Source organism: Crinia signifera, chromosome 9, assembly GCF_055691185.1.
Source record: "Crinia signifera chromosome 9, ASM5569118v1, whole genome shotgun sequence".
In the NCBI taxonomy this organism is placed as follows: Eukaryota; Metazoa; Chordata; class Amphibia; order Anura; family Myobatrachidae; genus Crinia; species Crinia signifera.
Window position 1 is genome coordinate 95,555,092 of NC_139225.1, and position 22,608 is coordinate 95,577,699.

Consider the following 22,608-nt stretch of genomic DNA (forward strand, 5'->3'; position numbering starts at 1 on the left):
GCATCGCGTTGGTCGCGTCGCACCCAATTTTTTAGTGCATTCAATGCCCGCGATGACCGCGATTTTTTTACCTGCGATGCCCACGATCAAAATCGTGGGCGCCGTGCTATTTAAAGAGTACCATTCTTATCTACATTAATACATTACCACACTTATGGTGCATATACACGGGGGCGATTATAGCAAATATCGCTGGAAATATGGTTGCTGAGCGACCGTATTGCCAGCGATGGGAGTGTGCACCGGCGATAAATTGCCGGGTGCGCGCTCCCATTTTCTGTCCGTAGTGATCGCTGGTCGCAGGACCTTGCTCCTGTGACCAGCTGATTTCCACTGCCGGGCTCCCCCGGCAGTTTCTTTTTCATCAGCGGCCATCTCTGGTCGCTGATGCAAACAGGACACCGACTGATATATCGCTCAGCGTGAGCGATATATCGCCCCGTGTGTACAGGGCTTTACTGTATGTCATGCATATCACACATTAGCCTTCAAAGCAAAAATACAATAGAAGCACTTATAAGTTTCCTTTTATTTTTCTTCCTTATAAGAAAATGGAAAAATAGTTACATTGTATATTTATCTTTTAAATTACATTTCAGTCAATTTGTACAAAAGACTTAATATACCACACCACTAGATTCAAATGTTATTTTATTTTGAAAGGCACATCAAGCTTCTTTATAATTCAAGATAGCAGTGCACATTAATTGACGGAATATTTAGGCGTTAGGTCAGGGTTGCCGACCCTCCCGGAATTTCCGGGAGTCTCCCGAAAATCGGGTCCTCCTCCCGGCCCCCCGGAGGGTGGGCAACCCTCCCGGATTCAGGGGGGACCCCCGCTGTCCCCCGGATCGCGGCATTAAAGTGCCGCAATCCTCGGGTCTCAGAGGAGGGGGCGGAGCTAAAATGACACAATCGCGTCATTTTAGCCCCGCCCCCTCCATGGAGATCCCTGAATTTGCTGGTTTAACAGCATGGGGCGGGGCTTAGTGATGTCATGCTTAAGCCCCGCCCCCTGAGTGGCTACTGAAACTCTCCTCTTCGGGCTTCTCCCGTAGAGGAGAATAAGAAAGTCGGCAACCCTGCGTTAGGTCAGGGACTTTCCCAGGATCTAAAAGTTTTTGCTGCCTCGTCTTTTTGATAGTCTAGGTTTAGAAATAGGTTTAGAAATAAAAATAAAATAATATTGACAACATTATTATGAAAGAAACAATGACACTGTATCAGGAAAAGAACAGCAGCATGCAGTCAGTTATGACAGTAATTGTGTGCTACTTATATGACTCAACAGTGCTGTAATTACTGCACACAGTTTATCAAGTAGGCCTACTGAGTAGGGATGGCCGTCGTTGCCTTTGCCATCGATGGTTGCTATTGATGGCAAAAGTGCAACTGACCATCTATGGTGTGTTACTACTCAATGGATGACCATCGATGTTTCAATGTGGTTCAGTCAAAATATGGAGGCGGGGCTTTTTGGGTGATCGGGAAAAAGCAAAAACAAAACTATTGGTTTAAGCTGGTGGAAAACCATCTGGTTCTCCCCCATTGATGGCAAAACTACTCAGCATCAACCAATAATAATAATCGATGGTTGATGGCCATCCCTATTACTGACAAAAATGTGCTGCCTGACAGCTTAAAATATCCCTTTACAATGTCTGTGCGTATGTGTGTGCAGCACACGCATGACATACATATACAAGTGCACATTTCTTATAGCATTGATTTTATTGTGATCATTAATCATTTATTGATCTATCTTTGTGAAAAAAATGGAGAATAATCAAGTTGCGCTTGAAGGAGGTAGGAAAAGAAGGGGTAGATGTGACGATGACTCATTCAATGTTTTCCATGTGACTTCAATGTTCAGAGAATCACACATCATCTGCTCTGTGAGAAGTGCATTTGGCAAATGTCTCCTATTGTTAGCAAATATCTTTGCTGATGCTGGAGAAATCTGTCACTGGCAAAAAGTTTACAGGAGATTCGTGTTCAGAGTGTTCCTTAGATATGAGTCTCAAGTCTCCAACACTTGGCGATGGTGACTTCCAATCTACGACAACTGAATCATTCAGGATGGGCAGTTCAGGGTCAGAATTGGAGAGTGGGGTTTTTAAAAGCAAAGGAGATGTGGTGGTAACATGTGGGTTTAGTACACTGAGGAACCTGAAATGAAATATAAAAAATTAGAGGCTGAGTTATAGCTAGAGTTACTGTATCTACTGCCAAAACTGGTAAGAATGTACTATTCTGTGTTGAAGGACACCCTAAGTAACATCTTAGCTGTTTCCAAATATTTAAGACAGAATTAAGTGTCACCCCTATTTATGAAAGCTATAACCACAGGAGATATTGGTGATATCTTCTGAATTTAGAAAAACAACTAGTCTGCATAGTTTTTCTATGGGGACAGCATTACTGGGGGGTATTTAGGAAGCTCCACTTTGCTCTGTTTCTATTCCACATTACATAAGTATGGCCTGGTGGCATCTAAACACACATTGACCAGTGGCTGATTTTAACACACCCCCCTTCAACAGTAAAACCCACCAGCTCAATGAGCCACTGGCTATACTGTGACTGGCAGTGACTTCCTATTGGAAGTCCTACCTGCCAGTCACCCGCAGGGCAGGCAGTCCCATTGGCAGGTGTGTCCAGCCTCTGGAAATGTAAGACCAAGTTGGAGCTAACAGAGGGTGTTCTTCCACTCTCTACCTGATCCCTGTCTGATTGCCCACCATATCAGGGTTCTATGGGTTGCAGGGGTTGTTCATGCGCAATCAAGCCATCGTGCATATTTGCTGGTCTCAGTGCCTGTCAGCTCCATTGTGCAGGTACCAGAACCAGGTACTGGCAGGGGCCCTCTTCTCCTCCATAGGAGCCGCTGGTTGTTACAGTGCAGATTGATGCACTCCCCATCGGATGGAAGGACATATCTTTGCAAGCTGCTTTTTTCAAAATCTATACCAGCTTTCTACCATTATTCTTGTTAAGGTACTGTTAATTATTACCAGCAGTTTGCAATTACAGATGAATACGTCTCTCTATCCATATGGAACAGATTTTAAGGAACTTGTCTGGATGTTATAGGACATAAATTTAAAATTGGCAAACTATGTCCAAACATTGGGGAATCGGAGGCATTCCACTTTAAGGGCCGCTAACTTAAGGCCTTTATAGAAGAAGAAGAAAATTAACGTCTTTGTGCTCGACAGGAGCCAAATCGCTAATTTAGCACAGCACAAGGGTCCTAAATGTACACCAATGGGGGATGGATGGATCTTCTTTATGTAATTATACCTATAAATAAATAAAAGAGGGAGTTATGAACAAGAAGATAGCTTTTCCCAATATCTTTTAAAAGTGAGGTGAGGCTTCATTCTCTCAATTGGGTAAATCTGACTTCATAAATATTTAAATGACCTTATCATGACTAGCAGAGCAGAAGTTTCAGCATTTACATCCATGGGCAATGGATTAGATTGGCTCAGCTGACCTTCAAGAATATACCACCAAATACATCTGCTTAAGGACTCCCTTTTCCGCTGAATACAACATGCAAAGCACATATGCCAGGATCAGCGTACGTCAACATCGCAAAAAATCCATAGCAATAGCAAATATTGTCAGAGAGAAGGTACCAAGAAAGAGAAACCAGTCAGGAAGTCCCACTCCCACCATGATTTGTCACATAAAAAGCCAACGTTCCCATCTGTACGCAAAGCTGCCTTCAGCTATTCCTACAACTGTTATCTCATGGAACATTTCCACGTTTGAAAAACAGATACAAATAGTCCTAAACTAACTGGGCATCAGGTTCACTTAATCTTGGTGACCAAATGGTGACATTACTTGATTTAGCTGGGCTATTTTAAGATTGTGATTTAGCAGCTGAATTTGGCAGGGCATTGTAGGCCCCGGGCAAAACAATGCATTTGGGGCCCCTCCGCACCCATTCACAGGAAAAAATGTAAAAATAATAATAATATCACGTCCCTCTTGTGGTCCCGTTCCAACCCCCCACTTGCTTCCACAGAGTGCATGGCTATCAGCACTCTGATTGGTGAATAGCTCCAGCCATCCACCAATCAGCATGCTGACAGCTATTCACTGTTTGGCTGCAGGTTGGGAGGCAGGTAGAAAATGCTGGACTCTAATTGGTGGATAGCTCCAACCATCCTCACATCAGCATACTGACAGCCAGTCACTGAAGCAGGAAGAGAATGCTGCCTAGTCGCTCTGTTTGTGTGTGATTCACAGAGTGACCAGGCAGCAATCTCTACTGCCTCCCAAAAAGACCAGGAGGCAGATGCCCACAACCCTAGCTGTCCCAGCACAAAGGCCCCTAGAATTGACAGCCCATGAATTTGCAGTAGGGAATCTGGCCCTAGGAGTCACTATTTCAGGTGAGGTAAGGCAGGTAAGTAATGTAACAATACAATGAAGAAGGCACGTAGATGTTTGGTTGCATAGGGAGAGGAATCAGTAGCAGAAAGAAGTAATAATGTTATTGGTACGACCTCATCTAGAATATTGTGTCCAGTTCTGGAGGCAATCTCTCCAGAAGGATATAAATACATTAGAGAGTGTACAAAGAAGGTCAACTAAAATGGTGCATGGCCTACATCACAAAACATGGAGGGAGACATTCTTCACAGGAAGTATTAGAACATGATGACATGCACTGACACTGGAGAGAGGGAGGTTCAGGGGAAATATGAGGAAAAATTACTTCACAGAAGTAGTGGACAAGTGGAGTAGCCTCCCATCAGAGGATCTCTATGCCCCATAATGCGCTGTGGAGGAGACTCTGTGGAACACATTGCGCTCCAGAAGCTGATGCCCTTATTAATAATTAATCAATTATTTACTTTACATCTAGCATTGCGCTTCATATAATTTCCTATGGAACGCATATGCATTCCAACAGCCGCCTCTCACACAGCAATGAGCCTGGTCATGTGACCAAAATATCGGTATCTGACAACATAAAATGCAGAGTGCTCTGTGCACGCAGGCATTCTATTCCCCGGCATGCGCCCTCCAGCTCTGTACCCTCTCTCTCCCTATGTTCACATTGCGCCGTCATACATATACTTCCGGTATGACGGCGGAAGTGATTAGAATCGGCATTTGTAACGCAGATGCGTTCCACTGCCAATATAATGTATTTTTTTCATCTATATGACACTCGTTTTTGATGTTTTGGATCCCCAAAAGGTATATCCCATCACCATCTACACTCCAACTGTTTGGATGAACTATAAATGTATATATATATATATATATATATATATATATATATATATATATATATATATATATGTCTAAACTGATCACTGACCTTCCGATCATGTGACCTCTACATTAACATAATATAGACATCGTTTTGCTTATCTTATTGAATTTTGATGTTTATTGCTTTAGGATTTCATGTGGATATATGTCTGTCTCCTACTGATTTATATTTTGGGTGTTATTATGCTTTATTAAATTTAAATTGTATATTGTTGATGCACACACATGTTGATTGTTTGCCCATTAGTGAGGGTATATATACCCAGACCAGACACACTGTCAAGCACCTTTGATAAAGCTGCAGTTGGCAGTGAAACGCGTTAGTGGACGTCAAAGTTTCTTTGCCCAGGACCCAATTAGTGTGGATCACCTTGCCCAGTGTGGACCTTGGATACCGGATTGCTTACAAACTACAAATACTTTGGCGGACACTGCTCCTGAGCCCCCCAGTGACTTATTCCATCCAGCTATCACTGCGAGAGGACCCCATGAGCAGAAGCCTTCAGTTCCAGCGATAACACACCCGTGGCGGACACCGCATTCTGGACTCTCCCGGTGGCTATAGCCCAATATAGACCACCTGGACAAAAACACCAGCAAACAGCGGAAGCCTACGGTAACATCCCTCCAACGGCTAATACAACACCGTGATAATAAGTGAGGACCATTATCGCTTATATTGGATTCCCTTGGATCAAAGGTTCACCCTACAATCGGTAAAGTGAACTTACCTGTGACCCACCACTTACCCCCTACCCCTGTCCCCCTGGGCCATCCACCTTCATATATTTTCCTGTGGCAATTTTAATTTTACATATGTAATTATATTGTGCATCTTTGTCTGTATATTGTTATATATTTTATTATTATATTTTTATACCCAGTAAAGTAACTACCTATTTTTCCATATATTGGTCAATTCTTTAAGCGCTGCTCACATGCCTTGTGCGTGATTGTCTGTGTGCTGTAGGTGGGGATTGACTACCCCCCCCCCATTTTTGAGCAGCAGCTTTACCTAGAATAACAGCTACTGCCATAGCGCCTGATTTCTTTTCCTTGTGAAATTTATTTCTTTGTCCCATCAGAGGTGGTAGCGGCTGACAGTAGAACAATTTAAACATGCATGGGATAGACATAAGGATATCCTTACAAAGAAATAAGGATCAAATAGGATTAATAACAATATGATACCTCCCAACAACTGTGTCTCGCTAATCGAGACACTTGCGCACCCGGAAGGGGGTGTGACCTATGGAAAAGGGGTGTGGCCTCATCAATGTCATGTCCTCAGGCCACACCCCATATTTTTCACCCATCTGCATCGCTGAATATATACGCACAGCATCTATTCCCTTCAGCTTGGGTGGACTCCCAACTGCCCCCCCCCCCATGCTGAGGGACACTGGCAGCCCCTGGTGGGACACGGGAACATCCCCAAAAACCGGAACAGTTGGGAAGTATGCAAAATGGTTAAAAAAGGAGCAGACTAGATGGGCCGAATGGTTCCTATCTGCCGTAAAATTGTATGTTTCTGAGTTTTTTTACAATTTATTTCATTTTTTTCTGCTCCTACGTTACCATCCATTTGGACTCCGACTGGGAATGGTAAAGTGTGTTTGGGATGTAAACTGATGTCTGCATAACTTACAATGACTTCAAACAACATGTCCTACAATTGCTGCTGTCATTGGTAGGTGGCATATTTAAGCAATATACCCTAATAATTTTGGTGTAGAAGAAGATATTTTACCTTCCAAAGTAAGGGCTCAAAACAGGGTTTCTGAAGAGGGATGTCCAGGACATATGGTTCAGATTGAGTGAGCCAAGGTGTGCAGGGGGCAAGGCTGGGCTGACTGGTGCTGATGTTACTGCTGAAAGAGGCACATTTTTCCATACAGAGTCCATGAGGTGACTGGAGTTTATAGGGAGATCAAAGTATAGCCCTAAAGGATGCAGGATGGGGAACGCAGGGAGACCACTCAGCAGCTCGGTTTTCTCTCGTTTTCTCCATTTGGCTCTTCGGTTTTGAAACCAAACCTGCAACAGAAAAATATGAAAAAATTAAAAACAAAACTATATAATTATGTGATGAATCAATAAAAGCAGAAGACATAATACTGCAGAAGGTTGCAGTGTATCCATGAGTACTATAGTATGAATAGACATGTTAGGTTATGTCACCTTGTCCCCAATCTTACACCTGTGGCTGTTATTATACATAGCTCTCATCAGTGGATCATGTGCATGGAATTTCTAGCATATTTTTCTTCCCAGCTGTCCGCTCCATAGCAAGACCATCTCTTCCACTGAGCTCAGTGGGCAGTTGTCCGGTAGTCAAGGGGCCCATGGCTGATAAACCTTCCCATCCATATCCAGCTGGCTTAAGGCCCCCATGCACTAGTGCGACTTGTCCTAGGGGAGAAGTCACAGCCGCTTGGGAGTTTCCTGGGTGGCAGGATCGTATGTGATATATCGCATGCAGTCCTTTTGCATGTGATATATCGCATGCGATCCCAGCCAATGCTATGTGTCCGATATATCCTTGTGCAGCCCTAGCGAACTAGGATACCGCACATCGGATCGGAGCTTAAACACAACTGATTTTAACCAGTTTTCCCCCGATTTATCATCGAATAGGATGAAATTGGGCAAAATCTTACAAGTGTATGGTCAGCTTTAATGTGGCGTAATTTGAATTGTGGGTACTATTGTGTGTTTACTCCCCTTCCCAGTGAGACCACGCTGCTGTCCGTATGCGAGCTGTGGGGGAGGGACACCATAGCTATTTCGGTATCCGGACTATTGTTAGACAGCACTTACATAGACAGCCATTACATCGACACCATTAGTTCGACAGCTCAATAGGTCGACATGGTTTTAGGTCGACATACCATTAGGTCGACAGCTCATTAGGTCGACAGCTCATTAGGTCGACACTACCATTAGGTCAACAGTGTCTATGTCGACAGTCAAAAGGTCGACATGGGTTTTTTCACTGTTTTTTGAGCCGACATGTGCCGACAGGCGGTATTTCATGCCCTACTATCCACTAGGGCGTGGTGGGAGAATAAAATAGTGTGCCGAGCGCAGCGAAGCACCGTGCCTGAAGCATTGCGAGCGAAGCGAGCGTTGCGAGGGGCTGCGGTACACTTCAAACTGTGTCCATGTCGACTGTGTCGACATTTCGACCAAAAAACAGTGGAAAAACCCATGTCGACCTTTTGACTGTCGACATAGACACTGTCGACCTAATGGTAGTGTCGACCTAAAAACATGTCGACCTTATGAGCTGTCGACCTAATGACATGTCGACCTAATGGTATGTCGACCTAAAACCATGTCGACCTATTGAGCTGTCGAACTAATGGTGTCGATGTAATGGCTGTCTATGTAAGTGCTGTCTAATATCCGTCCCAGACCCAGCTATTTCTAGGATGGGGCACCAATTATCTAGTTAAGTCTCTGCAGGGGCATTGTAAGAGAGGAGTAGGCCTATGTGCAGCCTCCTCTGACCACGTCCCATCCTCTGTGCTGGCAGCAGTGCAGCTAAATAGAGTCTGAGCACTAGAGGGTTTAGACCAGGAGAAGCCAACTCCAGTCCTCAAGAGCTACCAACAGTTAATGTTTTCCAGACCCCCTAGCAGGTACACAGGTGCACTCATTACTCACTGGCAAATTACAAAAGATCCACAGGTAGAGATAATTACTTAACTTGTGATTCTGTGAGGAGACCTGGAAAACATTAACTGTTGGTAGCTCTCGAGGACTGGAGTTGGCTACTTCTAGCTTAGACTCTACTGCGCATGCGCAGCTCTCTGGAAAAATGGCATGTCAGACATTTTTCTGTGGATTTCCTCAGTCATCGTGGATCTCTGGAAGGGAAGAATTAAAAATATGGGCGTTGTCTGTGAAATCAGGGGCCTGTGTGCACCACTGCGGCTAGCCGCTTACATTTTTAATTCTCACAAATGAGTGTGTAGGGGCCCCAGTGCATTGCTTTGCCCAGGGCCCTACACTGCTGTTAAGACTGCTCCTTAGCAGCATCCTTAGTTGTTAAGGGCAGTTTAAATGAGAAAAAAAAACACAATGTTCAAAACCTGTTCTCTGCATTGACCTGGCTTTTTGTGCACATGATGATATGAAAGGTCGAGGAGGCTTTTCCCAATCTCTGGGCAAGCAACATTTGGACATTTCAGCAACGGCATAAGCATATTATATGCTGTCTGCTTCTCTGGTCATTTAACTACTTATTAACCTGGAGTGGATTCCAAAAAAGCAGCAAACAGGATTGCACGATCTTCAGTATAGGACAGGGTTGCCGACTTTATTATTTTCCTCTCCGGGAGCAGCCATATTTACAATACAAGTTCTGAACTGCTCCACATACAAAACCTAATTCGGACCTGATCGCAGGACTGATTTGTTCAAAGATCGGCAAAACCACGTGCACTGCAGGTGGGGCAGATGTAACATGTGCAAACTGAAATCTAAATTACAGTGTAAGCATACAGCAGCCAGTATTTACCCTGCACAGAAACAAACTAACCCACTCAAATCTAACTCTCTCTGCACATGTTACATCTGGCCCACCTGCAGTGCCGCATGGTTTTGTACATTTTGAGAACAAATTTGTCCTGCGATCTGAATTAGGCCCACAGACTCAGTGACACTCACATATCACATTAATCAGCAGAGTCTCCTTGTGTATCCTACTTGCATTGCATTTTCAGCAAAAACATCACTGGCATAAGCAGAGTTGTACAGTGCTTGGCTGCATGGTGTTCTGAGGCCAGGGGCCCTATTCTGATTTATACGCTCCCCTACGTATACTCGCAGGGGAGCGATTTTTTCACGACTGCACATGCGCATAGTCATTTATGCACATGTGCAGCTGCTGTGTGCAAGCGGCCACGGCGAATAGATTTCAATTGATTTGTACAGTGCTCACAGATGTAAGACACCAAACTGGTGTCATACATCTGCAAGCACCCTGTGTGGGAAGTGGGTGGGCAGCAGACATCCGCTGACGACAAGGTGTAGTGTAGGCGTGGTCCGTATAATAGAGGACTGTCCGAACCGTTTTCAGGGGCAGTTTGTGGTGGCTATGCGCTGACACACACATTCGCCACAACAATTAAAATGGCAGCCCGGTGCCTGCCTTCGCTCTAGGCTTTGTATGCAGGAGGGCCCCATTGTTATGTAAGCGCATTGCTATTCTGAAAAGCACTCGCACATTTGTGGTGTGATTGCAACATTTTGCAATTACAGAGAGGGACCCAGCATGCTGTGCGGCCTTGCTCGGTTCTGGTTGGCTAAGAGACAGTAGTTGTAATCATGTGCAAAACTACAACTAAAGCTGGATTAGGCGATTGCACATCATGTCTCCCAATTTTCTATCCATCCAGCACGAAGGAGGCACAGTGGGCCTGCTATCCGCTCAGCATCAGGCCCTGGGTATCAGAAAATAGGATTCATATATACCTGCACTCTTGCTTCTGTGAGGTTCAGCCTCATGGCAAGGTCCTCTCTGCTGAAGGAAAGAGGCAAATCTGTCATTGTCATGATAGTAGAACAAACATTTCATCATATACTTTGATTCGTTAATTGGTAAAAGGCATACGGACCTACTTTAAATCTCTCATCTCAGAGAAAGGCCCAGAGAGGAGATGCTGACTGCCCCGTAGGGGGTAGGGCCAAGCTGAGCATGAGTAATGGGTTCGGGATAGGGGTGGGGCTAAATGATGCATATTTGTATCTTTCAGCCCCACCTCCTATAAAGCTTCAGGAGTCCACTGCTAATTTCTTTATCGAGCCCACTTCAAAGGTTACTTGCTGCTAACCAACTACAGTATAAGAAGCTATATGATTTTGCTAATATTTTAACTAGAACAGTAGGTCTCAAGGTACTTATGTAATACCCGGGCACCCACTAAGCAAATAGCTTAGTGGGCGTTTCTGCGTAAGAAAATCGCATCACATGCAGTTTTTGCATGCAATGCAATCGCATGCGATGCGATTTTCCTATGTAATCTATTCACTGCTCTCTGGTCTTGGACGGTGCGATGAGATCACATGCGATTTTATAGGGTGCAATGCCATTTAATGTAGTATACACTTGTATGACATACAATGGGATTTAGGCACCCCCCCATTATCCACGCCACCCCGAGTGGCGGCGTAACGTGTCCTCCCGACCTTTTCATACCCCCACTATTCACGTTGGCGTGGAGTTGATTTCATATAGTGTGGTGAGCGCAGTGAGCCACTGAGCCCGAAGCGTGGCGAGCACACGCAAATTAAGTTACATGTATTCCGCGTCCCCTCTCGGGGTTCTCTGCGCACCGCCATGCTTCTGGGTGGCGTGGATAGTCGGGGGGTGCCTAAATCATATTGTATGTCATACAAGTGTATACTACATTAAATGGCATCGCACCCTATAAAATCGCATGCGATCGCATCGCATGCAAAAAATCACATGCAATGCGATTTCCCTATGGTGCCGTACGTACGCTAATTGGGCGCACGGCTAATACATAAGTACCGGTCTCAATCATTCTCCACCTGCGTACTCCCTGGAAGCCCATTTCCATTATTTATACCCAACATTTTTATAACAATAAATGCATAATGAATATAATGTTTATATAATATAATGTTTAGGTGGCACTATATATATAAAATTAATAAATGTGCTATAAACAAGATAAAAAAACACATTACAATATAAATCGCAGGCCACCTAATTGCTCCCCTGTTTGCCGGGTGCACGCACCCAACATTGTAGGCGGTGGGGGTGGGGCATGGGACAGTCAGCCGGGGTACTCATGGGCGTTCCCATGGAAATCGCCGGGTGACGTGAGCACTGGGGGTGGGCAGCTGACATCACCCGATTCCCAGTTCCTCCCGAATTTGGATGCATATATATAAGTGACCTGAGAGTCACTCTGTATATGCGTGCACGCACCACATATTTCGATGATTGGCGACCATCAAAAGATGTGGGAGGTTCTCCCTGGCCTGCGAATGGATGTTTATGTAAAACATCCATTTGCATGCCTTGCGTAGCGGGCTCTGGTGGACTTACAAGGTTGCGAATTTGCAGCCTTGCGAATCAACCAGAATGACCCCCTAAGTGGTTTGGAAATTCAGCATAGAGGGACCTGTGTCTGTAACACAGTACGCTACATTAGACATTGACCTCTATGCCACTGGCATCATTTTCTTGTGGTAACTTCAGAGCTGTGTACATTACTACTGTGCATATGGACAAGAGAGCAGGTGTGCAATAAAGGTTAATGGATTCCATCTAGTTTGAAATGAAGCCCAAGAAACCGCTCATGTGGATTAACCTTAAACCTGAGAAGACAGAAGTAATTTAAGTAACATATTTGTCAAGTGTTTTTTTAAGTCCCATGTTGTAAAGATTTGTTTGCTTGTTGCTCTCTGCATCATATCATTCTCTCTTAGGGGAACATTTACCAAAACTCCTAAAAATGAAAAGAGATAATGTTCCATCCTAGAAAATGATAGACAGAACCTCACTGGTTGCTATTGGCAACAGCACCTCTTTTTCATTTTTAGAAGCTTTAGTAAATTAACCACTTATTGGGCCTAATACAGCAAGGATCGCTAATCAGAGAATTAGCAAATTGAGCGATTATCACACAACTGCATGTCCATAAGTGGACTAATCCTCTGTTGTACTTCGCTCAAAAGACGTTCCATGGCATTCTTCCATTGAGACCGTTGGGTGCGGTAGTCCTTAGTTTAAAGATCCATCTTGCTTCGGTTTGTAATAATTTGCCAGCTCGATATCCGCCTCTGCGGTTTTCAGGTACATGGTCTATAATTTGGTGGCGAAGCTGGTTCAGTTTGTGATCCTTTTCTGCCCAATACGTTGGAAAAACAATCCGTAGTTTTAGAGAAAGGGCAGCTCTACATCGTTCAGCAATCAAAGCTGCGATAACGAATAGAACTATGGGCCGTACATCAGAACAACCAGTTGCCAGGCATTGGGCAGAAAAGGATCACAAACTGGACCAGCTTCGCCACCAAATTATAGACCATGTACCTGAAAACCGCAGGGGCGGAGATCGAGCCGGCAAATTATTACAAACCGAAGCAAGATGGATCTTTAAACTAAGGACTACCGCACCCAACGGCCTCAATGAAAGAATGCCATGGAACGTCTTTGAGTGAAGTACAACAGAGGATTAGACCATGTACATACATACATACATACAGTTACATAGTTACATAGTAGGTGAGGCTGAATAAAGACTTGCGTCCATCTAGTTCAACCTACTGTATGTATATAACGTATGTTGGTGGGTGTATGTTTAGCCTTACTTTCCGTTATAAGGTGTGGTAGGTCATATAAACAGATGTGGCTAGCTGCTGGTTATGTGATAATATTATATTATTTGTTTGCAATAAATGCTGCGTATTCATTTCAGTTTAAAACCTTTTAATAGAACGGTTATTATTTCCTACAATCTGCTTTGTAACGGCTTTTACTGCATTTTAATTCCCAGCACAGCCTCCAATAATGAAACTATTTGTGAGAGAAAACTGGTCAGCAAACTCCTTACGGTATGATCATTTCATAGAATTCTTAATTACTAGTAAGTTCTGTTTGCGTTAATGATTACTTCATTTGCATTTTGGAAACAGTGGTAGTTGCCTGGAGCTCAGACTCACTATGAATTTTGTGCTAAGTACTGTGTATGTAAATGAAAGTTAATGTGCATTAAAGCTTCACATCCAGCAATGAATACAGAGCTAATGCCAGTGCCTTGTGTAGTGTTGTTTCCTTAATAATCATGCTGTGATGCCTGTCAAATTGCAGCCCATAGTCTTATAGAAATGCTATGTGAATATACTTTTCAGTGATTTATGTGGGATTAGGTACCGTGTACACATAATGTTCCAAACCCCTTGTATTTACTTGTCTGCTACAATCAATGTGTCAGCTATTTTCTATTGCAGGTTGAATTGGGATCTCAATCTTCCCATGAGCATGGGACATAGTACAGTGAATTCAACATAGTAATTCCTAAAGTTGGAATCCACTTATATGAAACTTTTAATGAACTATTATATGCATAGCGGTTATGTAATACCCCTTTCACATCGCCGACACGTTTTAAAAACCGGTATTTTAAAACGGTAATTAAAACGGGTCAGAGCCTTAACATTGCCGCAGATTACCGTTTTAAATACCGGTTAAGTCTCATTCAACATAGCAGTCAAACCGTTTCAACCCGAACACGTTTCAAGCAAGAGTGTCAACATTGCCTGTCATTTTAAAGGGGACAGCCTATCACTGCTCTGTAGCTTGTGTTGTTTGCCTGAAATACCTACCGTTTCAGACACATTGTACACATTCACATTGCTCAAAAAACGGCAAGGAACCGTGTAGGACTCTGCTTTTTACACGGTTCGAAATACCAGTTAACTTTAAACGGTAAATCGGCTCTGGTGCATTCACAGTGCAGGCTTAAACGTTTTAAAATGAAAAAAAATCGGCAATTTACCGTTTTAAAAGTGCGATGTGAAAGGGGTATTATTGTTATATCATTGTGATATCATTTATGTGAGTTATAATAATCTTTATTATACTAAACAGTGGTAGACACCGGAGACACACTACTATTCTACTATTCTACATTCTTTTTAAAACTGCCTTTAACCTGCCACTGGCATTAAATGTATAACAGAAAAAAAAGGGAATTCATTCTGGGTACAATTCATGACTACAGATCACTAGGATTGTCTTGATATTTTACTTGGAGAAATGTTACACTGGAATGTTAAGGCCCCCATACACTATGAGATTTTGGGACAATTTCATCCGATTTCAGCACTTTGAGCCGATAACCGGGTGAAATCGGCCCAAAATCGCAGGTGTGTGACATCTGATCCGATCCGATACGTGGTCCCGTGCGCATCGGAATGGATCAGGGAGGTCGGACAGTCAGCACATAAGATCACGTCCGACCTCCCTGTATGCATATGCCTGCCCGCCTGACAGGCATATGCTTGCAGACTGACCGGGGGAGCAGTGGGATCAGAAGCGCTCATCAGGGGGAGCGGGCAGCGGGTCCTGACGCTTTAGCTAGCTGGCGGCGCCGGCGAGTGCTGACCTGGCCGGGCGGTGTGATCAGCAGTTCTGCGGGACAGGTAGTGCCGTGGCAGACTGGTGGGTATTCGATTTTTAAAATACCTGTCAAATGACTGGCCGTTCTCTGGTTGGCTGAGAGCTCTCAGCCAATCAGAGAACGGCCAGTCATTTGACAGGCTTTTAAAAAATCGAATACCCGCCACTGCACTGCCCGTCCCCGCTGCTGATATCTGTGATCCCACCTCCCGGCCAGGTCAGCACTCGCCGGTGCTGCCCGCTCTGGCATCCCCCTGATGAGGATCATTGCCTGCCCCCTGCAGCTCCCTGTTACATGTGATAAATCGCAAGTGATTTATCACATGTAAGAATTGGTTCATCAAGTGCCAAATTGTATGTGAGCCTCCTGGGGAGCTGCCGGTCTGCTAAGGACAAGTCGACCTAATGTATGGGGGCCTTTACTGTTGTTGGATTTAGACAACTGGATGCAGCCAGGAATGGAAGATACATTTGTGCATCCTAAAGGGTCCCACACACTAGAACGATTTTTTGGCCGATTGATAAATCGGCCGATATATCGTCGGATGTTTAGCGATAATCGGTCAAAAATCAGCCAATATCGGTCCGATGGACCTTTTGCTGAATCTTCTGATCTTAAGTGCTGCACGAAAGATCAGAAGATTTAACAAAAGATCCATAGGAACGCACACGGGATCTTAAGAAAAAAATCTTTGGTAAAGACGTGCGCTTGCCTGAAATCTTTTGTCCAGGACGGACAAAAGATTTCAAGGCTAATTTATGCGCACATCTTACGATTGCAGATCTTTCTAGTGTGTGGGTACCTTAACCTCTGCTTAATTCTATTGTTTCAATAGAATTAAATGTAACTCACACATCATTTGCAATAAGGACACTAGGTCAGTCTAGGTGGTTAATTTTTTAACTCAAGTGCCAAGTTCATTTGTCAAAAATAGGTGTGAAAATTGCCAAGCAAACATTTTTATTGATCATAATGGCCTGTAATGGTTACCTTATATAGGAAATACAATCTTTTTTACAAATCATTTTTAATTTGAATTTATATAACAAATGTGAGCGGCGCTGGCATTTTTAGCAGATATTTTGCACATCTCTCACAGAGATGTTGATGCTTAAAGGGTTAACTGTGCATGTTTCACCTGTGAGGACTGTCTTCACTTCCTGATCAGCATGGGATAAAGTAAATACAAAGTGGTACATGTACAAAGATAAGTTCAAAGACAGATGGGATGTTGCCAATCAGATTCTACTTATTATTTATTTAGCACCTTCTAGAAGATAATCTGATTACCGTACATACTCGAGTATAAATCGACCCGAATATAAGCCGAGGCACCTAATTTTACAACAAAAAACTGGGAAAACCTATTGACTCAAGTGGGACCCTCACTCGAGTATAAGCCGAGGGGGGCTTTTTCAGCATAAAATATGTTCTGAAAAAGTCGGCTTATACTCGAGTATATATAGTAGTTCCTTATGGCAACATTCCATCTTCAATAGAGAACCCATCTTAGTTTCTTAATTGTTACATATTCATATTAGGGTTTTCCAGTTCTGTTTCACACAATATAGCTCATCCACTCTATAAACTCTAACCATGACTAACTGTCCTCTATTTGACACCCAAAATAGAAACATTTAATGGTACATGTGTATTATCATGGCACCGCTGTGCGCAATGTAGTTGGCGTAGTCAGAGCTACGTAGTCAGCTTCAGCCAGCGTAGTCATAGTAAGGCAGCGTAGCAAGTGTAGTCAGCGTAGTGTAAAGTAATGAGTAAAGCTACCAGCGTCCACAGTGTCAGGTGCGCTGGCAGATGCCGGAACAGCTCGGAGGACGCGCTTCACATACAGTGCCGGAAACCGCCAGATCTCCAACCCTGGTGGGCGCCAGCAGAGAGGCGCTAAATGTTAGTTGAATGCGCAAGCGTATCATGCGGACGAGCATCCCAGACACTCTGTGCCCGTCTCTGCTTCAGTGAGACGGACAGGGTTATGGGGTGTGGCACACGTGCGTCTTGTGCACAAAAAAGGATGCATTTGCCAGTGCTCCATGTCAAATTCTGGCAAATGCCTCCTTTTCCAACCCCCACTATCCACGTCAGCCCGAAGTGTGGCGAGTGCAGCGCATTGCTACACGTCCTCCCGACCTGTTCATACCCCCACTGTCCACGGCAGCGTGGAGTTGATTTTATAAAGTGTGGCGAGGGAATGTGGAAAATGAGCCCGAAGCGTGGCGAGCACAGCAAATTACTTCACATGTATTCTGCGTCCCCTCGTGGGGTTCGCTGCGCTTACCACACTTTGGGTACTTGTGTATTTTGGCGACGCCCATCGCATCGCATACCATAACACATACGATGGTATGCGATGCGACGCGATATCGTACGATAGTGCACGATGGCATACAATTTTGAAATTGTATGCCATTGTACATGGCATACGATGCCATACGATGCGATGCGATTAAACATTGTATAAGCACCCTAATGGGTGCTTATACAATGTTAAGCACCCAAATGGGTGCTTACAATGTTAAATGCACCCCCACGCCACCCCCCACTATAAACGTGAACCCGAAGCGTGGCGAGCGCAGCGAGCCCGCGAGGGGCGGCGGTACGCGTCCTACGACCTTTTCATACCCCCACTATCCACGTCGGCGTGGAGTTGAGAATAGAATAGTGTGGCGAGCGCAGCGAGCCACCGAGCCCGAAGCGTGGCGAGCGCACGCGGATACCTTCACAGGTAAACGCGTCCCCTCGCGGGCTTCACAGGTGTCTGCGTCGCCACGGACACCTGTGAAGCCCGCGAGGGGACGCGTATAACTGTGAAGGTATCCGCGTCCCCTCGCGGGGCTCGCTGCGCTCGCCGCGCTTCGGGCTCGGTGGCTCGCTGCGCTCGCCACACTATTCTATTCTCAACTCCACGCCGACGTGGATAGTGGGGGTATGAAAAGGTCGTAGGACGCGTACCGCTGCCCCTCGCGGGCTCGCTGCGCTCGCCACGCTTCGGGTTCACGTTTATAGTGGGGGGTGGCGTGGGGGTGCATTTAACATTGTAAGCACCCATTTGGGTGCTCAAAAGCACCCTTTAGGGTGCTTATATGATTTTTGGTCGTATAGGGGGTCAAAATCGCATCGCATTGCATGCCATCGGGTGCATGGCATGCGATGCGATCTGTTCGTCGTACGACGGACATCGGGGGCGCCGCCAAAATACACAAGTACCCACTTTGTAATATCAACTCCACGCCAACGTGGATAGTGAGGGTATAAACAGGTCGGGAGGACGCATAATGCGTCCCCTTGCATGGCTCACTGCGCACGCCACGCTTCGGGCTGACGTGGATAGTGGGGGTGTTTAAAGAAAACATTCACACCTGCCATTCCAAGTTCAGCTCCAGCTTCAGAAATACAGCCGCAGTCACAGTAGCTTCACCTTCACCTGCTGCTGCTGGGCAGCGGAGGGAACAGAGCACTAAAAAAAAAAATAAAAGCCCATAGAAATGAATGGGCAGCCACTGATTGGCTGAGACCTCTCTCAGCCTATCCTGCCTGGCTCCCTGCGTCTCCCCCTGCTCCCACTGGCACTCTGATGGCATCAGCTTCCTCCCCTACCCGGGTCCCTGCATCGCACCCCCTGCTCCCTGCACCCATCCCCCGTAAGGCTCCGGGCTGCACATAAGTTTTAGAAAATCTTCTGTGCAGCCCGTCCGACCTCCCAACTCCAATCCGATGCGCACGGGACTGCGCATCGGGTCGGAGGGGATGTCTACTGTACATGTGCAATTTGGGACGATTTCATGGCTTGATTCATCCGAATCGGGTGAAAATCGCATAGTATATGGGGGCCTTGCATACACACGGTGAGATTTACTTTCTATTAGACCACTATTAGATCTGGGTCTGTATCTGAGGGTACACACTGTAAGATATGCACTATTTTTCTATTTGATTTTGCTTATAGAAGCAAAATTGAATAGAAATCAAATAGATCAATAGTCTTGGCAGGCAAGACTATATAATACAGATCTGTACTATGTAGTCAAATCGAATGTGAACACTGTTGTAAGACTTGTAACTAACCCAGATCCAGACACCGACCCAGATCTAATAGTGGTCTAATGGAAAGTAAATCTCACCGTGTGTATGCACCATAAGTTTGAAATAAAGTTAATTGAAATATCATCTACTAGGTAGTCTATAGCAATATGGACACTTTAGTGTAAAGGTAAAGTTATATAATGAAATGACCTGGTGAAGACATCTGGATAATGGGACTTCCCGAAGGCCCTCTCCAGCTCCTCCAGTTGCAGGTTACTGAAGGTGGTGCGGTAGCGTCGCTGTTTCCTTTTCTCAGCCCCTGACAATATGGACGGGTCACAGCCAGTACCGAGCTGTTTCTCAGCTGGTTCCTTCCGTTCTGCATTTTGATCCTCGCCATTCTTCCTCGGACCCTTTCCTGCAGTGCTGCTTTCATTGGACACTTTACTTCGTGAACTTTCTCCCACCGTGTATAGGATATCAGGGGCAGAATTGTAGTTACCTGTGATAAATAATAATCTTACAATTTACACTATTCTGATCATTAATTTACACGCCTAATGTTCACTACACATGTATAACACATGCTTAGTCACACTAGCTTTGTACTGTATCTTAAATTAACTTTTTTTGTACTGTACAGCTTCAACAAGACAGGAAGGGGATATGAACTAAGCCGTGGAGACAGATAAAATGCTGCCAATGAGCTCCACTAGAATACTTCCCTCTTCGCCTCATTAACGAGGATGTATTCATCAAGATGTATTATCAAAAGGTTAACACGAGTTTTTCATGTTTTTTTTGTCCCGAATGTCAACACCATCGTCATGGACACTAAAAAAGTGCACCGCGTCCCTCGCATGGCTCACTATGCTCACCAAACTTCGGGCACGGTGCCTCCCTGCGCTCGGCACACTATTCTATTCTCCCACCACACCCTAGTGGATGGTAGGGCATGAAATACCGCCTGTCGGCACATGTCAGACCAAAAAATTTGAAAAACTTGTGTCAACCTTTTCACTGTCTACCATCCCATTGTCAACCTAAAGCTTGTGTCGACCTTTAGACCCTGTTGACCATAACTATGTCGACCATTTAGTGGTGTCGACCTACTGACTGTCGACAATAGGGTGTCGACCTAATGAATGTTGACCTAGACATGGTTGACCTAGGGCCCGGATACGGGCTGGAGATGCCCCGTTCCTCTCTGTGTATTAGTTTGGTATGCCTTAATGCCCTACATCCATTTTACGGTGCCAAAGAAATCAATCTGTATAGTATAAACAGTAGAGTGTAAAAGGTAGAGTATAAAGCAAGCATTCTATAACATTACAGATATTATTACAAAAGGGAAAGCAGATTGAGATAACACATTAATATATCTGCAGATCCCTTGGCAATTGATTTTCACCCATACATACTGTAGTAGTCATGTTACTGTAGGGTTTTACAGTTTAAATGGGTCTTTTTACCTACAGCCACAGATGCTTTTTGTGTAGACGTTGTATGCACTGTGTAAAAAGTCTGATATCTATTTTTAACCGCACATTAAATACATTGAAGTAAATAAAAGTTCAATATACAGGTACCACAATTTTATAAAGAGATAAAACTTATATTATTAAATTAATATGCACAAGCTAGGATTGCAGGTTGTTACAGGGTTACAAATAAAACCGGATATTTGAGAAATGTTATTCTATTACTAACAGTGCACAGGACTAACTTCTATTTGCATTTGATTCCATTTGAAACATGTTATTGTTGTATTACTGTATATGACATTTCAGTGATTTCATTAATTGGAAAGGTAAGTGTCTGTCCATAAAGGTACATCATTAATTGTAAAGGTAGGTGTCTTTCCATAAAGATACATCATTAATTGTAAAGGTAAGTGTCTGTCCATAAAGATACATCATTAATTGTAAAGGTAAGTGTCTGTCCATAAAGATACATCATTAATTGTAAAGGTAAGTGTCTGTCCATAAAGATACATCATTAATTGTAAAGGTAAGTGTCTGTCCATAAAGATACATCATTAATTGTAAAGGTAAGTGTCTGTCCATAAAGATACATCATTAATTCTAAAGGTAAGTGTCTGTCCATAAAGATACATCATTAATTGTAAAGGTAAGTGTCTGTCCATAAAGATACATCATTAATTGTAAAGGTAAGTGTCTGTCCATAAAGATACTTCATTAATTGAGATGTGCAGTGATCTAATTTGTATAAGTGATCTGGAATCTGAAGCAATATAAAGTGTATGTGTTCGCCTACCACATACATCAACTGACCATCCAAAAACCACTTAATATTATAACATTTATCCTACCATAACAAGATGTAAGTAACAATGAAATTGTATATAACTTTTAAGCACTAAATTACTGATACATCAACATTAATATGTCAAATGAACACAAAGTCTGTTAACATTTCCATGCTGAGAACTCTGACAGGAAGATAAATACTCACAACTTTTTAATGAGGTCCCTGTTAGGTCCTCTTGGGATCTCTTCCTACTTTCTGAGGAGGGTGCTCTTCCCAGAATGTTGTCTATGCAGTAAGGGGTAAGGGTGTGAGCAGGAGGATGCTGGGGACAGTCTGTCTCTGTGGAGCTGTCCTTAGGTGAGAGTGCTGGAGTCTGCATGGTGACTGCTCTGTGTGTGATGGGGAGAAGATGTAACATGTACTGCACTGTCATCAGGGAGCATGCACCTCTGCCCCTCTCATTGGTCCTGCTGTCCCTTGCACAGGGTCACATAATTCATGTAATCAGCAATGGGGTGGGTACCTTTGGGGACAATCTGTAAGCAGTAACCGGTGCAAGCATTTAAGCAACACAGGGAGCCAGAGATTATTATGTGGCAACAATTGTCCTGTTCTAAAAAAGACCATTCAGTCTCATGCAGCTGTAAGGTCTGTGTACATGCTAGCACTCTGTATAGGGTATGAGTAAAAACCAGACTCAGACAACACCCCAGAATGTCGGATCAAATTCTGCATTCCGGAGCTGGTTGTGTCCGGGGGGTTTCCTGTCCTCCTGTCCGGTGGTGTCCTGCAGAGTTTGATGTCCGGTCCGGCGTTCTGGGGTCTTGTCTGGGTC

The 22,608-nt window shown here is 44.2% G+C and overlaps 1 protein-coding gene across 1 annotated transcript; it reads right to left on the bottom strand.

Annotated features, from left to right (window-relative positions):
- Positions 1-637: 637 nt before the first annotated feature.
- ESX1 (ESX homeobox 1) lies at positions 638-22,152 on the bottom strand. The gene is made up of 5 exons (XM_083160740.1): positions 21,978-22,152; positions 19,713-20,004; positions 10,783-10,828; positions 7,052-7,338; positions 638-2,169 (listed from the first exon to the last, which is right to left on the bottom strand). Exons 1-5 carry the CDS (start codon positions 22,150-22,152, stop codon positions 1,929-1,931), a joined length of 1,041 nt encoding a protein of 346 aa, XP_083016866.1. The 3' UTR covers positions 638-1,928.
- Between the last annotated feature and the right edge of the window lie 456 nt (positions 22,153-22,608).

Coding starts and splice junctions, on each gene's coding strand:
- ESX1 (XM_083160740.1), bottom strand. CDS start 22,152: ATGCAGACTCCAGCACTCTCACCTAAGGACAGCTCCACAGAGACAGAC. Junction 10,829..19,712: donor TATCCAGATGTCTTCACCAG/GTCATTTCATTA, acceptor TTCCTTCAGCAG/AGAGGACCTTGCCATGAGGC. Junction 7,339..10,782: donor TCACAGAAGCAAGAGTGCAG/GTATATATGAAT, acceptor TTTCTGTTGCAG/GTTTGGTTTCAAAACCGAAG.